Source organism: Theropithecus gelada, chromosome 5 (assembly GCF_003255815.1).
Source record: "Theropithecus gelada isolate Dixy chromosome 5, Tgel_1.0, whole genome shotgun sequence".
Lineage (NCBI taxonomy): Eukaryota > Metazoa > Chordata > Mammalia > Primates > Cercopithecidae > Theropithecus > Theropithecus gelada.
In genome coordinates, this window is record NC_037672.1 from 96,876,288 (window position 1) to 96,900,135 (window position 23,848).

The 23,848-nt window shown below is 37.4% G+C and overlaps 1 protein-coding gene across 1 annotated transcript in view; it reads right to left on the reverse strand.

The window, feature by feature from the left end:
• The window catches only part of LOC112625323 (alcohol dehydrogenase 1B), a 58,288-nt gene extending 48,958 nt beyond the window's left edge, over positions 1-9,330 (reverse strand). Inside the window, exons 1-2 of the mRNA XM_025386589.1 lie at positions 8,953-9,330; positions 5,366-5,467 (exon numbers count right to left, since the gene is read on the reverse strand). Of these exons, the coding sequence (XP_025242374.1) occupies positions 5,366-5,467; positions 8,953-8,970 (120 nt within the window). The 5' untranslated portion in view covers positions 8,971-9,330. The remainder of the gene's footprint in view (positions 1-5,365; positions 5,468-8,952) is intronic.
• Positions 9,331-23,848: the final 14,518 nt, after the last annotated feature.

The following is a 23,848-nucleotide window of genomic DNA, read 5'->3' on the forward strand; positions in this document are numbered from 1 at the left end:
AACAAATGGAAGAACATACCATGTTCATGGATAGGAAGAATCAATATCGTGAAATTTGTAGATTCAATGCGATCCCCATCAAGCTACCAATGGCTTTCTTCACAGGATTGGAAAAAACTGCTTTAAAGTTCATATGGAACCAAAAAAGAGCCTGCATTGCCAAGACCACCCTAAGTCAAAAGAACAAAGCTAGAGGCATCACGCTACCTGATTTCAAACTATACTACAAGGCTACAGTAACCAAAACAGCATGATACTGGTACCAAAACAGAGACATAGACCAATGGAAGAGAACAGAGTCCTCAGAAATAATACCACACATCTACAGCCATCTGATCTTTGACAAACCTGACAAAAACAAGAAATGGGGAAAGGATTCCCTATTTAATAAATGGTGCTGGGAAAATTGGCTAGCCATAAGTAGAAAGCTGAAATGGATCCTTTCCTTACTCCTTATAAGAAAATTAATTCAAGATGGATTAGAGACTTAAATGTTAGACCTAATACCATAAAAATCCTAGAGGAAAACCTAGGTAATACCACCCAGGACATAGGCATGGGGAAGGACTTCATGTCTAAAACACCAAAAGCAATGGCAACAAAAGCCAAAATTGACAAATGGGATCTAAGTAAACTAAAAAGCTTCTGCACAGCAAAAGATACTACCATCAGAGTGAACAGGCAACCTACAGAATGGGAGAATGGCAACCTACAGAATGGGAGAAAAGTTTTGCAATCAGACAAAGGGCTAGTATCCGGAACCTACAAAGAACTCAAACAAATTTATAAGAAAAAAACAAACAACCCCATCAAAAAGTGGGCAAAGGATATGAACAGACATTTCTCAAAAGAAGACATGCATATAGCCAACAGACACATGAAAAAACGCTCATCATCACTGGCCATCAGAGAAATGCAAATCAAAACCACAATGAGATACCATCTCACACCAGTTAGAATGGCAATCATTAAAAAGTCAGGAAACAACAGGTGCTGGAGAGGATGTGGAGAAATAGGGACACTTTTACACTGTTGGTGGGATTGTAAACTAGTTCAACCATTATGGAAAACAGTATGGCGATTCCTCAAGGATCTAGAACTAGAAGTACCATATGACCCAGCCATCCCATTACTGAGTATATACCCAAAGGATTCTAAATCATGCTGCTATAAAGACACATGCACACGTATGTTTATTGCAGCACTATTCACAATAGCAAAGACTGGGAATCAACCCAAATGTCCATCAGTGACAGACTGGATTAAGAAAATGTGGCACATATACACCATGGAATACTATGCAGCCATAAAAAAGGATGAGTTTGTGTCCTTTGTAGGGACATGGATGCAGCTGAGAACCGTCATTCTCAGCAAACTATTGCAAGAACAGAAAACCAAACACCGCATGTTCTCACTCATAGGTGGGAACTGAACAATGAGATCACCTGGACTCGGGAAGGGGAACATCACACACTGGGGCCTATCATGGGGAGAGAGGAGAGGGGAGGGATTGCATTGGGAGTTATACCTGATGTAAATGACGAGTTGATGGGTGCTGACGAGTTGATGGGTGCAGCACACCAACATGGCACAAGTATACATATGTAACAAACCTGCACATTATGCACATGTACCCTAGAACTTAAAGTATAATAATAATAAAAATAAATAAATAAATAAATAAATAATTATGGATTGTGATTTAAGATTCAGCAGGAGATTTGAGAATAATATTTTAGTATTAGCTCTCTTATTAAGCAGAAGTGAATTTTTGGGCAAATATCTTTTTATCTCTCGATTTAGGTTTCATAAAATAAAGTATGCTATTAGATTTTCATACTACTCAGAGGAGGAGACTTTAAAGAACTTCTGCTTGAAATTTACCACTTCTAAATTATATGTGTATGTTCATGTCAGGGAAGATAGTTTTAGCAGTGAAGTGTCATAATGAGTGAATTACGCATCACTGAAGCTTCATTACTTTCCTTCTAAGAATCCACAGAGTGGGTGAGCCTGGGTGTGGAAGTGCATTAGGTGAGGTTTTGGACTCTACTGTTGCTCCTAATTCTTAGATGTTCCTCAAAGACAAACGCTTCATTTCATTTACTTTTGCTGTCAGAGCCTAGCAGAACCTATGGTGCCTGAGGCATGTATAGGTTCTCTCTAATTGTTGAATGCATTACTACATGAGTTAGTTCTCAGACCTAAAATTTTGTGATCCCATAAATAGCAAATTCAGAAGAAAAATTATTGAAAATGACATCTTTACATTTTCTTAACTCAACAACTTTTTATCTGCAATAAATTGGTGAAATTTCTAGACTGTGCTCTCAATTCTTTCTGGGTTGTTTTTCTACTCTTCATCGACACTTCAAATCTATAAAACTAATTTCTGATTCTTGCAAGAAATTGCTTCCCTTTTGGTTCCTGACAGTCTTCGTGTAATCGGTTTTCTCATCCATTGTCATTCCTACCTTGGCAACTTTGACTGCAGACCCATAGCCAGTCGAAAATCCACAGCCAATGAGGCAGACTTTCTCCAGGGGTGAAGCTGCATCAATTTTGGCCACTGCATTCTCATCCACCACCGTGTACTGGGAGAACGTGCTGATGCCAAGGAAGTGGTGGATGGGCTTCCCCCTGCAGGTGAACCTCCTGGTGCCATCCTGCATGGTTCCCCGAGGATTGCTCAGACTGGGTAGTGCAATACACAGACACACAAAGGCATGAGACAGGAGCATAACTAATTTGCAAACTCAAAGTCTGTGCAAATAAAGCATCAGAAACTCACTCATTTTTGAAGCAGTAGTTGCTTTCTGGGTTTTTACAAACTCTGCATTTTCCACACTGAGGAGTAAAGAGTGGGATGACTTTATCACCTGGAGAGGAATAAAACAAATTCTTCTTAAATTTCTATGGAGGAAATAATACAGCAAAACCTTAAAGCTCACATGTATAGATTAGAATCATGTGTCTGAATAGTTTCTAAGAAATAGGGTCTCATTCCCACAACTATGTCATTTGTCATTGCCTGCCAAGGCCTAATTTTTTAGTTGGGTTTATAAGTGCCTGAAGAATCCTAAAGAGAAAATGCAAGTGTCGGAAACAAGATGGATTAACAAAATTCCATCCAACGTATTAATAAACTTTTATGCAGTGCACTAATTTCTCCTGGAGGCTTTGCAAATATAATTTATGTAATCCTTGTCTAATTAAATCTTAATTAAATATTCTTATTATAATTATGTATATAAATTTTAGTTGAAAGTCATCTATTTTAGTCCCAGTACATGTTGGGAAGATCTGGTATTTTGTAAGAGTTTGATTTACAACAAAAATGAGATTTTTAAAGTAGGTCTTGGCTTTTCAAAGTGACTAGGTTTATGTTTCTTATAAAATGAATGTTTTAAAAAATATCTTAGTTTTTTTTTTGGAAGAAAACAAAAATAGGACAAAGAAGAATTACAGAAATTCGTCTGAAAATTTCAACCCTCCACAATAAGTTAGGCACTTTCTTTTAGGATAAGAATTGACTTCCAAATGTTTTTAGCTGATAATTTGTGAATTATCCTTTTTTACTGTTATGGTGTGGGGAGGAGGGGTAAGAAATAGGAGTCATTTTGTTGTTAATCTATTTCTGAGTAAAGGAAATAGTAAGAGCTAAAACTCAAATTGGACAGTTTATTTTATTATTTTCTGTTCACAGTCTAAATTAGTATTTGGTAAGGGGACAGGTCTCATCTACTGGCTAAAGTGATTCTTTAAAGATAATTTTTATTTTTCATCACCTATGCTATCTATTTCACAAGACCAAGAAAAATGATTCGTGCATAATATTTTATGGGTAAAGTTTACACGAAAATGATGGTATGGAAATGTCCTACTTATTCATCCTTTACCTCTGAAATATTTATATTAATACATAAGATTACTGTAAAATAAGTATTGAAGATAAAATAATTAGTAATCTATAACCTGTCACATTTAAGCATGGCTGAAGTATTGTAATAAGGCAGACATTGTTGATGATGGATGGCTCCTGCTATGTTTCTTTGATTTCCTTTCAGCTAGTCAGTTTCATTGATTCCATGCTCAGGAAGAGAGACCACGTTGGAAGAGGAAATTGGTGAAGGGGCTACATAGGTCACCTAAGAAAAGGTCATATTTATTCAGCCGCAGCCATGTAGCCTCCATTTGGTGAACTCAGCACAGAGCAAAGTCCATACTTATGTTTTTTTCCCTCCTCCCATTTCTAGTTTTTTGGGCCCTTACAGAAGACAGTGTTCAGCAACACTAACACGGAAGTTACTAGATTATGAATTCCACATTGGTAGGCACTGTCTCTTTTGATCCTCATATATCTCCAGGCTCTAACCTAGTGACTGGCATCTAGTAGATAGTCAGTACACAATAGTTGAAGGTTAGAATACATGCATGCCTGAAGTCATACCTGCTTGAGTCAGGCAAGCAGAGAGGGAAGGAGGAAACTCCTGAAGTCCCGGCTGCCCTGTGACCTTGTGCAAGCCCTTTTGTCTTTCATTGCCTCGGTTTCCTCATCCAGGCTGACTAATCTTGTGATGGTGAACCAAGGCATGTTCCCTGAGTGTGAATCCTGTACCTGGTTTGACTGTAGTCACCCCTTCTCCAACACTCTCCACGATGCCAGCTGCCTCGTGGCCTAAAATCGCAGGAAGAGGGGTCACTAGGGTACCACTAACCACGTGGTCATCTGATCGACAGATTCCTACGGCCACCATCTACAGAATAAAGAGAAGATGTTTAGATTCGGAAAAGATTGTGACTGTCAGATGGACTTAACAAACACAATTTTCTAAAATTATTATTCTAAAATATTTTCAAGGGTTTTACTGATAATCCCTACTATTCCCAAATATGAAAGATTCAGTTTATCTCCAAGATTATCCAGCCTAAAATCTTCCTCTATCTTTCTCCCTTGAATTTAACAATTTAGAATAATCTGTGAAATAATTGATCCTAAAATATTTGTCTTGTATAATATAGAAGAATGCATAGTTAAAAGAAAAAGAAGTAGAAATTGCAAATTAACACCAAGAAAATATCTAACACAAATTGATTGTGAAGTCTTGATATATATCCCTTTGCATTTTTTTCTTTACAAACCTATAAATTTTTTTGTATTTTACTGGAATTATACTTCATATACTGTTTGTTCACTTTAAAAAAATTTAACAATTTATATTTCTACTTTCCTTGACAACAAATGTAATTTTATTTTCTGGATAATTATAAAAAAATCTCTTAGTGGATTTTGGATGTTTCTATTTTTAATATTTTCTGAAGTTTTTAAACTTAAAATTAAATACAAATGGAAAAAATATCTCACCTTAATGCGAACTTCATGAGCCTTAGGAGGTGCAACCTCCACCTCCTCAATGGAAAAGGGTTTCTTTACCTCCCATAGCACAGCTGCTTTGCATTTGATGACCTAGAAAATCAAACAGAGAGATGGTACCAGTGTTTTCCCACTCTTGAAGTCAGAAATTGTGTCTTTTCATCTTTGTACATGCACCATTGAGTCCCATGTCTGGCACCTAATAAGTGTTACATAGAAATGAAGTTCTCTGGTTTATAAAGAGAGTAAGAGTATCTTTTTAAAAAGCAATAACATAAGAAAAGAAAAACAGTTAAGTACAACCAGGCACTTAGATAAAATGGAATATCTTCATTTACGCTATTCTTTTTTTTTTTTTCTCCAAAGATGTTTAATCCTGATTATTTTCTAATACTGTCCTGAAAACACCTGTTTACCCACAACTATTGGCTGGTACATGTTCTAAGTCACCTTTACTTTGCTGACAGAGTCAGTGTCTGTCTAAAATACACTGCTTTCTTCCTCAATTTTCTGCTTAGGCCAAGAGGATCTGACTCCATAAGAACAGTTATACATTTACCTTCCTGCTTAGGATGATGTCTCTTTCTCTTTCTATTTGCCTATTGCCCTCTTTTAATTTTCTCTCTCCACTTCTGTATGTAACTTGTCTCAAACACCCATTTGAAACTTAGCTTTAGCAGCCTGTTTTGTCATCTAATTTATGTGCAGAGACTCCTTCCAGCTTAGATTTGAGCCCAAAATTACAGAGGTTAGAGTTGGTGGGGTGTGTGTGTGTGTGTGCATTCAGACCACACATATATATTTAAAAACTGGAGAAACTTGTGTATTTGAGTTTCTAGCTAGCAAGCTTATCCACAGATGTCCTTAAAAATAAAAGCTGATCACATATTTCCAGTGCTTAGCAGTGTACTGTAAAACCCATCTTTGTTGTGGTAAAGCATGTACAATTCACAAATCTCTTTCTATATAGAATCAACATAATTGCAAATATAATAAAAATTGAAATTTCATCTTCTGCCAATTCATTTTCGTTATTCATTTGTCAAATCCTTCAACTTTGCAGGATTTTCAATGTGGTCCATGCCAAAATAAATATCAGAATACTTGGAAATAAAGTTCTAATAGTAGGAGTTCCTGATTGTCAGGTGCCTGTGATGTGACAGGTGCATTGTGGCTTGTGCTGAGTGAGTTACATGCATTATTTTTATTTTTAAAATTTATTTATTTTTAATTTCAATAGTTTTTGGTGTGCAGGTGGTTTTTGATTACATGGATAAGTTCTTTAGTGGTGATTTCTGAGATTTGCTGCACCTGTCACCCGAGCAGTGTACACTGTACCCAATGTGTAGTCTTTTATCCCTAACCAAAGTCCACTATATCATTCTTATGCCTTTGCTTCCTCATAGCTTAGCTCCCACTTATAAGTGAGACCATATGGTACTTGGTTTTCCATTCCTGAGTTACTTCACTTAAAATAATGGTCTCCAGCTTCATCCAAGTGGCTGCAAAGGCCATTATTTTGTTCCATTTTATGGCTGAGTAGTATCTCCTGGTGTACACATATCACATTCTCTTTATACACTCGTTAGTTGATGGGCATTTAGGATGGTTCTATATTTTTGCAATTGCAAATTGTGCTGTTACAAACAACGTGTATTACTTTTAAACCTAAAAAGGATGCTACCAGGACAGTACTATTGAATTATTGGTCTTACTACATCTGAAATAATTGAGGATTAACTGACTCAATGATTGAATAATTTTCCTAAAGTCTCAAAGCTGGTTGTCCAGAGAATAAAGATCAGGCCGGGCGCGGTTGCTCACGCCTTTAATCCCAGCACTTTGGCAGGCCGAGGTGGGTGGATCACCTGAAGTCAGGAGTTGGAGACCAGACTGACCAACATGGTGAAACCCCGTCTCTACTAAAAATGCTAAAATTAGCCCAGCGTGGTGGCGTGCGCCTGTAGTCCCAGCTACTTGGGAGGCTGAGGCAGGAGAAATCACTTGAACCCGGGAGGCAGAGGTTGAAATGAGCTGAGATCACCCCACTGCACTCCAGCCTGGGCAATAGAAAGATACTCCATCTCCAAACAAACAAACAAAAAAATTAATCTAGCCTCATATTTTCAGTACTCCGTGATAGTAAATATCAAAAAGTTAAATAGCAACAATAATAATAGTGGCTAATATTTATTGACTTATTTTTATTTACCAGGTACTATTCTAAGTGTTTTTCACTATTAATTTATTGAATTCTCAGAAGTACCTTATGAAATAGACATTAGTACTGTCACAATTTAGGATCTGAAGAAAATAAAATGCGGGACACATAAACATAAATGCAATGCTGTCAAAAAGCTAAGTTATTGATGTTGCACTCAAGAGGGGAGGATTATCTATTTCATCAGTTATAATTTTCATTAATATGATTGGTTTATACTTTTGCTCTATGAACTCATTATTTCTTTTAAGTCGAGTTTGGTAAATGGTAAATTCAAATTTTCTTTTCTCTAATTATTTTCTATGAGGAATGTAAATATTAATCAATAATGAATGAAAATAAAGCAAAGTGAAGTGGTGTAAGAACAGCACCAATGGGCCACTCATGTGATTTCCAACCAGTCTTATTGATATGAGCCTGTTTTGTAGCACAGCATAGAGATAAGCCTCAGAACTTTTAAACTGAATTATCATAGTGAGATATTTTACTGTGTGATGCACTCTTAACACAACAAACGGCTGAAAATAGTTACACGGATTTTTTTTTATTAGGCAATTAAAAATACCAGTTGATTATATTGAATGATGACATGCATTTCTGTGCACCTGTAAACACATTGAAAAAATAAATATAAATTTATAGAAGAAAAAAACAAATATTTTGTTCTGAGTGCTAATAAGTGATTCAAATTGTATTATTATTTTTCTGTAAGATCATATTGACTTTTATATAGGGGAGACACTGTTCTATAAGATTTCTGTGGAAATTGCCTGAATTGTGTCATAATGGGCCCCCTTTAAATGGAATTTGCATGTGATGTCTTGCTTAACCTTGATGATTCTAATGCTGTGAGATCAATGAGTATTTTGTAAGATATTTTATAGTAAGGTTAAAAGGATATTTCAAAATTTTCTGAATCAAATTCCTCTCATAAAAGTTATGTCAGACTTAACTTTCTTGTGTTCACAAAAAATATGAATACAAATAATAACACATTTAAATTATGGTTTCTTAATATAAAGATAACTTCTGATTAAAGACTTTTCTAACTTTAGATTTACAAATCAGTCATGATTAGCTTGGAATAAACTATCACTTTACTGCAAATTTATTTAATGTAGGAAATAAAGACTTAATAGATACAGATTCTATATATTCTTTTTGAAGGTGTTTAGGAATAGCTTATTTCCACTGTAGTTCAGTACACATTATATATTATAGCATACATTGCATATCATATTTCAGTGTATCATTTCTAATTTAGATATGAATTTTAAATTATTCATCAGATACTGTATTCCTTTATTTGTTATATTAAAGAGAATATATTACCAACAGTAATATATTTTTTGCTTACTTTTCCTGCAGTGCTCATGTCGATTCTGTCTTCTTTGCAGAACAGGAGACTGGTGAGTACTTGTGGATCTCTTCTCTGCTTGAATGCACAAAGCAGGTATATTGCGCAAGTATTTATTTTGTTTGCTCATATAACACCCAATTCCAACACCACACGTGATCTAGGTTTTTAAGCCGCACCCATCATATTCTTCTCAGACTATCAAATCATAAAGAAATGGGCACTGAACCAGCACTCAAAACCCTGACCTTTCCAATTTCAGATAAGATTTGGCTTTCACTCAGTTAAATATTAAGTTAAAATGATAAATTTTAATTACTTTCTCTCTTCCTTACTCTCTTCCTGCTCAAATTCCTGCTTCTCTTCTCTCAAACTCACAGGGGTCATTCAGAGAACTGTTTTCCCTTTGGGCTCATTCAGAGTTCTGTTTTCCCTTTGTCTGCACTAAGCTGCAATTTTGAATCCACATGGTGCAGTTAGGAAGAGGAGGAGTAGGGAAACAGGACAAACGAAGGGGAGCATAGAGAGCTAGGAGCCAGAGGAGTGTATTTCATCCAACATTCTCCTTCTCTTTACAGCAGAAAATCAGGACACCCCATCAGTCACAGCAAAGGGGCTCAATGGGCCTTGCATTTCTACTCCACTCAATAACAATCAGCATTGATTGAGCATCTCCCCGTGTCAGGCATTAAACTGGGTTTGGTGGGGTGGCAGTGATGAATAAGACACGACTTTTACCTCTGCTGACAGGCAGTATAGGGAAGTGGTTATGACATAGCCTTTGGGATCAGGCAGACTATTCCTTACTAGCTCTGTATACTTGGACTTATTAGTTGACTGTTCTTTGCCTTAGTTTCCTTGTCTTTAAGGTGAGAATGAATAGTAGTGTGTCCAGAATGGGTTCCTTCTGGTGGGTTCTTGGTCTCGCTGATTTCAAGAAGGAAGGTGCAGACCCTCCCAGAGTGTTACAGTTCTTGAAGATGGTGTGTCTGGAGTTTGTTCCTTCAGATGTTCAGATGTGTCCAGAGTTTATTCCTTCTGGTGGGTTCGTGGTCTCGCTAACTTCAGGAGTGAAGCCACGGACCTTCGCAGTGAGTGTTATAGCTCTTAAAGGTGGCGCATCCAGAGTTGTCTGTTCCTCCTGGTGGGTTCATGGTCTCACTGGCTTCAGGAGTGAAGCTGCAGACCTTTGCAGTGAGTGTTACAGCTCATAAAGGTAGTGCAGACCCAAAGAGTGAGCAGCAGCAAGATTTATTGGGAAGAACAAAGGAACAAAGCCTCCACAGTAAGGAGGGGGAAGCCAGCGGGTTGCTGTTGCTGGCTCCGGTGGCCCGCTTTTATTCCCTTATTTGGCCCCACCCACCTCCTGCTGATTGGTCCATTTTACAGAGTGCTGATTGGTCCATTTTTACAGAGTGCTGATTGGTGCATTTATAAAACTTTAGCTAGACACAGAACACTGATTGGTGTGTTTACAATCCTTTAACTAGACAGAAAACTTCTCCAAGTCACCACCTGACCCAGAAGCCCAGCTGGCTTCACCTCTTAATAGACAGAAAGTCAAGGAGAGCGAGAAAGAGACAGAGACAAAAAGGGAGTCAGAAAGAGAGAAAGAGAGAGACAGAGAGAGGAAGGGAGAGACAAAGAAGGAGTCAGAGAGAAAGAAAGAAAGAGACAAAGTCAAAGAGAGGGAGGAAGAGACAGACAAAAAGGGAGTCAGAAAGAGAGAGATAAAGAAGAAGTCAAAGAGAAAGAGAGATAGAAGTAGTAAAGAAAAATCAGTGTACCCTATTCCTTTAAAAGCCAGGGTAAATTTAAAACCTATAATTGATAATTGAAGGTCTTCTCTGTAACCCTATAACACTCCAATGCCACCTTGTTGTCAGTGTAAACAAGGGTGTACCCTGAAAGCACTGAGGCCACTGACAACTCGTAGCCTTCCTATCAAAAATCTTTAACCCAACAGGTTTCCTAACAGGGGATCTAAATCTTAATTAATTACCATACAAAGGTCTGACCAGATCTAGGAGGAACTCCCTTCAGGACAGGATGATAGATGGTTCCTCGCAGGCGATTAAGGGAAAAAGACACAATGGGTATCAAACTTGCGAGTTGTTTGTGCTCAGCCAAACCTTAAAGTACTTACAGTATCAGGAAGGAGGCTTCTATACCAATTCTAAGTTAATATGGACTGCATGAGGTCTTATTAATAGCAAAGAATAATTGAAATCCCAAGCTTACAAATTTTTCAACAAAAGTAAAGTTTGCTAAAAGTCAACAGTGTAACATGTATTATCCTACTACCACACACTCCCAAAGGATTTCTCAGACAGTTTACAAGAAAGAACAAAATCTATCCTTACTCTACAATCCCAAATAGACTCTGTGGCAGCAGTGACTCTCAAAAAACACCAAGGGTTAGACCTCTTCACTGCTGAGAAAGGAGGACTCCACCTTCTTCGGTGAAGAGTGTCGTTTTTATACTAACCAATCAGGGATAGTACGAGATGTCTCCCAGCATTTACAGGAAAAGGTTTCTGAAATCAGATATTGCCTTTCAAACTCTTATACCAACCTCTGGAATTGGGCAACATGACTTCTCCCCTTTCTAGTTCCCATGGCAGCCATCTTGCTATTACTCGCCTTCAGGCCCTGTATTTTTAACCTCCTTGTCAAATTTGTTTCCTCTAGAATCGAGGCCACCAAGCTACAGATGGTCTTACAAATGGAACCCCAAATGAGCTCAACTAACAACTTCTACTGAGGACTCCTGGACCAACCCACTGGCCCTTTCACTGGCCTAAAGAGTTCCACTCTGGAGGACACTACAACTGCAGGGCCCCTTCTTAGCCCCTATCCAGCAGGAAGTAGCTAGAGCGGTCATCACCCAATTCCCAGCAGCAGTTTGGGTATCATCTTTAGTGGGGAATTGAGAGGTGAAGCCAGCTGGGCTTCTGGGTCAGTTGGGGACTTGGAGAACTTTTCTGTCTAGCTAAAGGATTGTGAACACACCAATCAGCACTCTGTGTCTAGCTAAAGCTTTGTAAATGCACCAATCAGCACTCTGTAAAAAAGCAACAATCAGCACCCTGTGTCTAGCTAAAGGTTTGTAAATGCACCAATCAGCACTCTGTAAAAACACACCAATCAGCACTCTATAAAATGGACCAATCAGCAGGACGTGGGTGGTGCCAAATAAGGGAATAAAAGCTGGCCACCAGAGCCAGCAGCAGCAACCCGTTCGGGTCCCCTTCCTTGCTGTGGAAGTTTTGTTGTTTTGCTCTTTGCAATAAATCTTTCTGCTGCTCACTCTTTGGGTCTGCACTACCTTTATGAGCTGTAACACTCACCACGAAGGTCTGCAGCTTCACTCCTGAAGCCAGTGAGACCATGAACCCACCAGGAGGAACAAAAAACTCCAGATGCACCACCTTTAAGAGCCATAATACTCACTGTGAAAGTCTGCGGCTTCACTCCTGAAGTCAGCAAGACCACAAACCCACCATAAGGAAGGAACTCTGGACACATCTGAACATCTGAAGGAGCAAACTCTGGACACACCATCTTTAAGAACTGTAACACTCACTGCGAGGGTTCTCTGCTTCCTTCTTGAAATCAGCAAGACCAAGAACCCACCAGAAGGAACCCATTCTGGATACAGTAGCACCTGTTTAAAAGATTGTTTAGTGAGTAAATGAAATAATCCATGTAAAGCATCTATGGCAGATAGGAGAATCTTCAATAAATATTAGCTGCAATTATTATCCATAAATGGAAGCTCTCAATCTAGGGAGGAAAAAGGCACACAGGTAGGCGTGCCTGCCTACCTGGGTTGTACTGTGTCAGGGACAGGGCATTCTGATCAAAGAACTTAGAAGAAGAAGACTTTGTAGAGAGAAGACATTTAGAAACTCAAAAGTGATCACTTTGGCAAACAGACCAAAAAACTCACTTGGGCACTCCATTGTTCTTTGTTCAATGCCATGAATATAAGTGAATATGAGTTTGATTTTTTTAAAAAATAAATCTCAAGTCTTCTACCAAGACTTGAGGACTACAATGCATTTAACTATTCAATTGGATGCAGTCTGTCAACATATATACATAAACTATATTTTTCTAGAATTGTCAAGATAATAACATTATTGTCTGTTTCTAGTTACACCAATTATGCAAGTGTAGAGAGTCCTACTAGGGCTGCACTACTCCACCTAGCAGAGAGGTGAGAAAGGCTTTTCATTGCCTCATTGTGGTCTTATGGTGATTGAGTAGGCATCACTTGTAGAAAATGGCCATTACTCTGCTCACCCACTTTGTGGAGAGCAGTGTAAAGGAAGGCAGTGTAGCTACTTAGTCTGGGTAGCATCAAGGAGTTCACTTGTTGCAACCAATTTAAAAGACTCATTGGATTGGCGTGTTTACAGAGTGATATACAGACATGGTAGGGAATCAGAAATAATTTGAATTCCTAATATATTGGTGGTTTATTTATGAGTCATAAATTTGCAGGAAGTTAATGGCCATAATTTATTGAGCACCTACTATGTTTTCAGAACTCAGAGTTTTCCATCCATTATTACATAGAATCCTCAGTGCAATCTTACAAGAAAAGTGTTATTATTATTTAGTCTCATTTTATAGATGAGGTAAAAGAAACTCAGAAGTTATAGATCTCTGAATGTGCTTTTTAAGTCAGAGATGTTGGCTTCAAAAACAGAACTGCAGTCAGGCTGGTGTTAATGAGTTTTATAGTATAATGTAACAGAGAGTCACAGAAACATCAAAGGACAGGAAGTGAGTGGTATATCTTGAGCAACTGGACATCAGGGGCTGTCTCTCCTCATTGCTTCTCTCTTTTTCTCTTTCTCTTTCTGAATACACTCTGGCCCTGATTCTTCTATGTTTTAACTAGAGTCTCTCAATCACACAGTTGAGTCAGGGGTCCAACCTGGGTCTGATGTCTGGCTGTGAAGCAATCAGTGAAAACCAGAGGGTTGAGGTTATGCAGGTGTAGAAAGCCACATCATCTTCAAAGGTGTCACAAAGCTAGTAAATGGCAGAGGCAGAATCCCAAGTCACATCTGTCTGATGCCCATATTCTTTCCACTAAAAAAAAGGCGTGGGGCAGAACAGAGTTAGAGTAAGACAGTCAGCTATCCACCCCAAATAATAGCTCCACATTGCACAAGGCTTGAGGAAAAACACTGTAACTGGCAAGGAGCTCAGAAGTTATACTGTTCAAATTCCACATTTTATTGGCCAAATGACTTGGCAAAACAATGTGGTTAATATTTATTTAAACATATTTGGATAGGGAAAATATAGGACTGTTCTCACAGATGCATAGTCTAACATATTTCAGATATTGTGGGGTTGAAGCAGACTAAGGAGCAAAATGTCTAAGCTTCTAAGGCTGTATGTTTAATCTACCCAAATTCAACACCACAAATCAAGTATTCACTTCATTTCACTTTGAGATTGAAACCAAAGTTGGTGAGAGAGTTAAAGTTATCTCCTCTACCCTCGGATTAGAAAATATTTTTCCAACTTGGTCCTAATTCTCTCATAAAACACATATATATAGAATGTTGGAAATGCTTGTTCATATCTCTCCCTATGAAAGATTTTGGGAAATAATCTCAGAGAAGCCAAAAGACAAAGTTGTACACATATTCCTGGCAGCTTCCTCTGAGTACCAAACTCAAAAAATCTTAATGTTCAGCAAATGGTTTAGTGAAATATTGTAGGTTGGTATAAGAAAGTGCTATGTCAATAATCATTTTAATGTGATGGAGAAACAAAAATATCATACAATAATTTAAAATAATAAAAAATGGCACGAATTCCACAATTTCAACAATAAAAGAATATATACAAATGAAGGGCACCATCTGATTTGGTTTGACTCTGTGACTCCACCCAAATCTCACCTTGAATTGTAATCCCGATGATCCCCATGAGTCAAGGGTGGGACCAGGTGGAGGTAATTGGATCATGGGGGTGGTTTCCCCCCATGCTGTTCTCATGATGAATGAGTCTTATGAGATCTGATGGTTTTATAAGCATCTGGCATTTCCACTGCTGCACTCACTCCGTCCTGCCACCCTTTTAGAAGGTGTCTGCTTCTCCTTTGCTTTCCCCCATGACTGTAAGTTTCTGAGGCCTCACCAGCAATGCAGAACTGTGAGTCAATTAAACCTCTTTCCTTTATAAATTACACAGTCTCGGGTATTTCTTCATAGTGTCAGAAGAGATGAATACACCGTCTATAAATTGAAAATAGGTTTTTAAGGATGAAGAATCTACAGTGATTTCACATAGAATCATATTATTTTCATTGATAATCACATTACATTACTAACAATGGCCAAAATGTATTGAGTGATTACTTTATTAAGTGCTTTACTTATATCTTTTAACTTAATTCTCTTTAGGAAAATAGTATCATAAGTCACACTTTGTAAAGAAACTGAGGATAAAAGAGGTTAAGCAAATTCCTGAGAGACAATTCTAAGAGGTTTTCCCCAGAGTTCAAGTTCCTAACTAAGGAATAATAATGATGATAATAACAATAGCTAACAATTAAGTGGCATTTAATATATGCCAGGCAGTGTTCTAAGTGCTTTATGATCAATCCTATGATGTAGGTAGTAATATGATTCCTTTTCGCGGGTAAGAAAACCATAGCCCAGAACCAGGGACCCCAGCCGGGGTGTGGCTGAATCAGAGTAAGAACTCAGACTGTCTGCCTCCAAAGTCTGTACTTTCATCTGCTCACTGTTCTAGTTCCAGGACTTAGCAGAAATAGCAAGGGAGGAATGAAGAAATACATTTTAAAGAAAAAAATCAAAGAACTTGTGATAACTCCAAAACAACTCCAAAAATTCCTGCCTGAAGGAGTAGGAGGAAAGTAGCTTTATTGACTAACAAAGAAAGTTAATTTGAACATGTTAAATTTTAGGTAACTTTGAAATATGCTGAGTGAAAATTCCAGCTGGGTACTGGGTAGCAAGGGGATGTTGTATGCAATATAAAATGACCCAATACATGGATTTGAGACCAATAATGTGAGAGGTGATAATTTCTAACTCTCAATATGAATTAATTTTTTGAGAGATATTTAGACGGAAGAACGGTCTTTGAGAAAGTTGATAGAAAAAAGTGAAGAGATGGACAACAATCTGAAAATTATATACGGCAGACTCATGAAAAGAAGATAACTCTGCCGCAGGAAGTCAAGAGGAAGGAAGCTGAAGGAAGCCTTGGAATTGGTTCCCAGAGGTCCTTCATGACTGTGGAGGGAGGGTGGGCCTGCAGCCAAAGGCTAAGGAATCAGAAAGGGTCAGAAAGGGGAGCACGTTATTCTTTAGGAAGTTTGTCATCCAAGGGAAAGAAACAGTAGAGCAACTGGAGGGAAAATTAGATTAAGTGGGAGTTTCTTTCACAGCAGTTAGTTGTCTGTGCAAGAACAACGGCAGTCTGGAAAGATTATTTACCCTATTGTCTCCCACAGTTTATTTATTTACCTATTGTTTCACAAGATCATGGCAGTCTGGAAAGATCTGGGGGCCCTGGTTCTGAGCTATGGTTTCCTTACCTGTGAAAAGGAATCAGAGTAGTACCTACATCATAGGACTGATCTGAGGATTAAATGAGTTAGTAAATATAAAGCACTTGGAACAGTGCCTGGCATATATTAAGTGCCACTTAATTGTTAGCTATTTTTATTACCATCATTATTATTCCTTAGTTAGGAACTTGAACTCTGGGGAAAACCTCTTAGAATTGTTTCTCAGTCAGGAAAGATCGGGGTGTCTGAAGATGCTGGAGAAAGAAGAACCTCTTGAAGGACCAGAAGGAGGAGTTTCATTTTCTAAAAGGGAGATGTCATATATGTGGCCATTGGAGGTAAGCAAGGATGAGTGTAGGTTGGAATTGAAGTAAACGAAAATGCAACGTTGTTTATTTACCTATTGTCTCACACAGTTTACCCTTTTATAATTTGTTCTATGCTGCCAGTGCTGTGACTCTCCAAATTTGATTTCCCAGTCTCCCTTGACATCTGGCTTTTCTAATGGTTCTGCCAATGAGAGGTGCTGGAGAAATTTGAAAGCAGTGGAGGGGAGAAGGGACTTTCTTTCCAATTCCCAGTAGTGTCACTCCATGTCACACGGTTGGATCAGCTGTTTTAGGCCCTCTTGGCACCAGCCTTGCCTTACTCTCACAGGGACCAGCCACAGCTGGGCCACACTCTCTTGGAAGTGTAAGTATGAGCTTTGCCTTCTGAGCAGCCACTGGGCTATACCCTTTCCTCTGAGGTTTTAGTTCTGGTAACTGTACCACCTCTTTTTAGTCCTCCCTCAGGAGCTTAATGTTCTTAATGTTTTGGGTGACCTCAATTTGCCCTTTGTAATTTTTTCACCCTCCAACACATCAATAACCAACTTTCTGTATTAAATCGCCTTTGTTTGAAAGAATTTTCTCTTTCCTAACTGGACACATTGAGATAGTTCTTGGCCCAGCAGTGGTTCCAGAAGCAGACCCTCAAGTAAACATGTGTTTACACAGATTTAGTTTCTATCTTTTTTCTTATTCTTTCTTTTTCTGTGATTTTTTTTCCCATATCTGAGTTGATGTCTTTGTAATGATTATAATTTGCTAATATAGAAAGCACTGGAGTGAGTTAGTTTAAGGGATGTGAAAAGAAAGGAAAAGATCCAGAATAGTCAACCAAGGGGAAGCCAGTGGAGCTAACTAATGGGCCCCAGTTGCTCTCTTCTGTTATAGACTTGACATAGCTCTGCTCTGCAATTTTCTACACACCCTGCATTGGCTTTCAAGTAGAAGTTTTCCAGAGCACTTCCAAGGTGTTTGAAACGTAGTACCTTTAGAATTCTTATAAAGTATAGTCACTGAAAATGTTATCCCCAGCCATATATACTTATTTGTACAATGCTATGAAATTTGTTCTATGATTTCTATTCATTTTGTATTTTGTGAATTTTGGAATGTAAGCAACTCTTTTTTTTTTACACTAATATAGTCTTAATTTTAATTTTTGTGGCTACCCAGTAGGTGTATATACTTATGGGGTACATGAGATATTTTGGTATAGGTATGCAATGCATAAAAATCACATCGTGGAAAAGTGGGTATCCATCTTCGTAACTATTTATCCTCTGTGTACAATCTAATTATACTCTTTTAGTTATTTTAAAGTGCATAATTATTATTGATTATAGTCCCCCTGCTGTGCTGTCAAATACCAGGTCTTATTTATTCTAACTTTTTTTTTTTTACTCATTAACCATCCGCACCTTCCTCCATCCCTCTCACTACCCTTGCTGGCTTCTGGTAACCATCCCTCTATTCTCTCTCTCCACAAGTTCAGTTGTTTTGATTTTCAGATCCCACAAATAAGTGAGAACATGTGATGTTTGTCTTTCTCTGCCTGGCTTATTTCATTTAACATAATGACCTCCAGTTCCATCCATGTTGCTGCAAGTGACAGGATCTCATTCTTTTTCATGGAAGAATAGTACTCCATTGTGTATAAGTAGCACATTTTCTTTATCCATTCATCTGTGGATAGATACTTGGGTTTCTTCCAAATTTTCGCTGTTGTGAACAGTGCTGCAATAAACATGGGAATGCAGATATCTCTTTAGTACCCTGATTTTCTTCTTTGGGGTATATACCCAGAAGTGGTATTGCAGGATAACACGATACCTCCATTTTTAGCTTTTTGAGGAACCTCCAAAATGTTCTCCATAGTGGTTGTACTGGTTTCCATTCCTACCAACAGTGTATGAGGTTTCCCTTTTCTCTACATCCTCACCAGCATTTGTTATTGCCTGACTTTTGGATAAAAGACATTTTAGGCTGGGTGCAGTGCTCACACCTGTAATCCCAGCACTTTGGGAAGCCAAGGCAGGCAGACCATGAGGTCAGGAGATTGAGACCATCCTGGCCAACATGGTGAAACCCCATCTCTACTAACATACAAAAAATTAGCTGGGCATGGTGGTGCATGCCTGTAGTCCCAGCTACTTGGGAGGCTGAGGTTGGGGAATCACTTGAACCCAAGAGGTGGAGGTTTCAGTGAGCTGAGACCGTGCCACTGCATTCAGGCCTGGCAACAGAGCAAGACTCCATCTCAGGAAAAAACAAGCCAATTTAATGGGGCTAGGATGATATCTCATTGTAGTTTTGATTTGGATTTCTCTGATGATCAATGATCATCATCATATGCATGCTTGCCATTTGTTTGTCTTTTTATGAGAAATGTCTATTCAAATATTTTGCCCATTTTAAAGTTGAATTATTAGATTTTTTTCCCTATAGAGTTGTTTGAGCTCCTTATATATTCTGGTTATTAATTCTTTATCAAATGGGTTTTTTTCAAATATTTTCTTCCATTCTGTGAGTTGTCTCTTCACTTTGTTCATTGTTTCCTTTGCTATGCTGAAGTTTTTTTTTAACATGATGTGATCCCATTTGTCCATTTTTGATTTGTTTGCCTGTGCTTGTGAGGTATTATTCAAGAAATTTTTGCCCAGACCAACGTCTTGGAGGGCTTCCCCAATGTTTTCTTGTAGTAGTTTCATAATTTGAAGCTTAGATTTTAAGCCTTTAATTCATTTTGATTTGATTTTTGTATACAGTGAGAGATAGGGGTCAAGTTTCATTCTTCTGCTTATGAATATTCAATTCTCCAAGCACCATTTATTGAAAAGACTTTTTTTTCTTCAGTGTATGTTCTTGGTGGCTTTGTTGAAAATGAGTTTACTGTAGGTATGAAGATTTGTTTCTGGGTTCTCTATGCTGTTTTATTGGTCTATGTGTCTGTTTTTATGGTAGTATCATGCTGTTTTGGTTACTATAGTTTTGTAGTATATTTTGAAATCAGATCATGTGATTCTTACAGCTTTATTTTTTTTTTCTCAGGACAGTTTTGGCCACTCTGAATTTTTTGTGATTCTATTTAATTTTAGGATTGTTTTTTCTATTTCTGTGAAGGATATCATTGGTATATTGATAGGGATTGCATTGATTCTGTAGATTGCTTTGTGTAGCATGGACATTTTAATAATGTTGATTCTTCCAATCCGTGAACATGGAATATCTTTCCATTTCTTTGTGTCCTCTTCCATTTTTTCACAATGACATTTTATAGTTTTCATTGTGAAGATTTTTGACTTCTCTGATGAATACCTAAGTATTTAATTTTACTTGTTGTGGCTGTAAATGGAATTACTTTTTTGATTTCCTTTTCAGATTGTTCATTGTTGATATATAGAAATGTTACTGATTTTTGTACATTGATTCTGTATCCTAAAACTACTGAATTTGTTTATCAGTTTGAGTAGTTTTTTGGTGGAGTCTTTTGGTTTTCTCAAATATAAGATTATATCATCTGCCAACAGGATAATTGACTTCTTTTTTAGTTTGGATTCCCATTATTTCTTTCTCTTTCTTTCTCTTGCCTGATTGCTCTAGCTAAGAATTCCAGTATTATGTTGGATAACAGTGGTGAAAGTGAGCATCCTTGTCGTGTTCCAGATTTAAGAGGAAAAGTTTTCAGTTTTTCCCCATAAGGTATAAAACCAGCTGTGGGTCTGTCATATATGGTTTTTATTATGTTGAGATACACTCTTTTTATACCCAGTTTTCTGAGTTTTTTTTTAATCATGAAAGATGTTGATCTTTATCAAAAGGGTTTTCAGCATCCATTTAAATGATCATATTTTTTTTTCCTTCATTCTGTTGATATGATGTATCACATGGACTGATTTGCATATGCTGAACCATTCTTGCATTCCTGGAATAAATCCCACTTGGTCATGATGAATGATCTTTGTAATATATTTTTGAATTTCGTTTGCTAGTATTTTCTTGATGATTTTTGCATCAATATTCATCAGAGATGTTAGCTTATAATTTTTAATTATTTATTTTAATATGCCTTTGTCTGGTTTTGGTATTAGAGTAATACTAGCCTCATAGAATCAGTTTGGAAGTATTTCCTCCTCCTCTGTTTTTTGGAACAATTTGAGTAGGATTAGTATTAGTTCTTTAAATGTTTGGTAGAGTTTAGCAGTGAAGCTATTGGGTCCCAGACTCTTCTTTGCTGGGAGATCTTTTATTATGGTTTCAATCTCATTACTTTTTATTGACCTGTTCAGGTTTTGGATTTCTTCATGGTTCAATTTTGGCATGTTGTCTGTTGCTAAGAATTTATCCATTCCTTCTATATTTTCCAGTTTATCAACATATGGTACCTAATAATGATCCTTTGAATTTCTGTTGTATCAGTTGTAATATGTTGGGAACAGGCCCCCAAATCTGGCCATAAACTGGTCCCTAAACTGGCCATAAACAAAATCTCTGCAGCACTGTGACATGTTCATGATGGCCATGATGCCCATGCTGAAGGTTGTGGGTTTACCAAAATAAGAGCAAGGAACACCTGGCCCACGCAGGGCAGAAAACTGCTTAAAGGTGTTCCTAAACCACAAACGACAGCATGAGCGATCTGTGACTTAAGGACATGCTCCTGCTGCAGATAACTAGCCAGAGCCCTGCCTTTGTTTCCCATAAGGAATACTTTTAGTTAATCTATAATCTATAGAAATAATGCTTATCACTGGCTTGCTGTTAATAAATATGTAGGTCAAACTCTGTTTGGGGCTCTCAGGTCTGAAGGCTGTGAGTCCCCTGATATCCCACTCCACATGCTATATTTGTGTGTGTATCTTTAATTCCTCTAGCACTGCTGTGTTAAGGTCTGCACAACCAAGCTGGTCTCGGCAGTAATGTCTTTTTATTCATCTCTGATTTTATTTATGTGGGTATTCTTTTGCTTTTTCTTAGTCTGGCTAAAGATTTGTCAATTTCATTTACCTTTTCAAAAAATCAACTTTTTGTTTCATTGATCTTATGTATTGTTTTCTTCATTTAAAACTCTTATGCTCTGATCTTTATTATTTATTTTCTTCTACTAATTTTGGGTTTGTCTTGCTCTTGCTTGTATAGTTCTTTAAGATGCATCATTAGGTTATTTATTTGAAGTTTTTCTTCTACTTCTTTCACTGTATTCCATAGATTTTGGTATGTTGTGTTTCTATTATCATTTGTTTCAAGAAATTTTTCAATTTCCTTCTTAATTTCTTTATTGACATACTGGTCATTCAGGAGCATATTATTTAATTTCCATATATTTGTATAGTTTTTAAAATTTCTCTTGCTATTGATTTCCAGTTTTATTTCATTGTTGCAGAGAAGACGCTTAATAATATTTTAATTTTTTGAAAGTTTTTATTTGTTTTGTGACCTAACATATGGTCTACCCTTGAGAGTGATCCATGTGCTAAAGAGAAAAATGTATATTCTGCAGCCATTGAACAAAATGTTATGTAACTATCTATTAGGTCCATTTGTTCTATTGTGCAGAATAAGTCTGATGTTCCTTTGTTGGTTTTCTGCCTGTGAGTTTTGTCCAATGCTGAAAGTGGGGTGTTAGAGTCTCCAGCTACTAATGTATTGGGGTCTATCTCTTTGGTTCCATATATTTGCTTTATATATCTGGTTGCTCCAGTGTTGGGTGCATATATATTTACAATTGTTATACCCTCTTGCTGAATTGACCCCTTTGTCAATATATGATGACCTTTTCTGTCTCTTCTTACAGTTTTTGTCTTGAAATCTATTTTGTCTCATAAGTATAGCTACTGATGCTCTTCTTCGGTTTCCACTTGCATAGGATATCTTTTTCCATCTCATTATTTTCTGTCTTTGTGGATATTTCTAGGTAAAGTGTGTTTTTTGTAGGCAATAGGTCATTGAGTCTTGTTTCTTTCATCCATTCAGCCACTCTATGTCTTTTCATTGGAGAGTTTGGTCTACTCCCATTCAATGTTATTATTGATAAGTAAGGGCTTCCTTCACCATTTTGTTATTTGTTTTCTGGTCTTTCTTTCTGTCTTCCTTTTAGTTAAGGTGTTTTTTTCTGGTGGTATGCTTTAATTTTTTACTTTTTATTTTTGATGTACCATTGTGTGTTTTTTAATTCAAAGTCACCATGAGACTTGCAAATACTTTCTTATAACGCTTTTTTCTTTTTGAGGACAGAGTTGTTCTGTTGCCCAGGTGGGAGTGCAGCGGTGTGATCTCGGCTCACTGCAAATTCTGCCACTTGGGTTCAAGTGATTCTCCTGCCTCAGCCTCCCAAATAGCTGGGATTACAGGTGCATGCCACCACGTCTGGCTAATTTTTGTATTTTTAGTAGAGACGGGGTTTCAGCATCTTGGCCAGGCTGGTCTTGAACTCCTGACCTCACGATCCACCTTTCTTGGCCTTCCAAAGTGCTGGATTACAGGCATGAGCCACTGCACCCGGCCTTATAACCCTTTATTTTAAACTAATGACAACGTAACACTGATACATAAACAAATAAACATGCAAAAATACTAATAGAAACTCTACACTTTAATTTTGTCCCAAACTTTTCAATTTTTCATGTTTCTCTTTATGTCTTTCTTGTACTATGTCTTGAAAATGTGTTGAAGTTATTATTTTTGATAGGTTTATCATTTAGTCTTTCTACTTATGTCGAGTTTATATCCCACAATTACAGTGTTATGTTATTCTGTGTTTTTCTGTGTGCTTACTATTATCAGTGAGTTCTGTACTTTCAGATGATTTCTTCTTGCTTGTTAACACCCTTTTCTTTCAGATTTAAAAACTTCCTTTAGTATTTCTTGTAGGACAGGTCTGGCCTACATGATGAAATCCCTCAGCTTTTGTTGTCTGGGAAGGTCTTTATTTCTCGTTCCTGCTTAAGGGATATTTTTGTTGGATATATTATTCTAGGGTAAAAGTTTTTTTCTTCAGCAC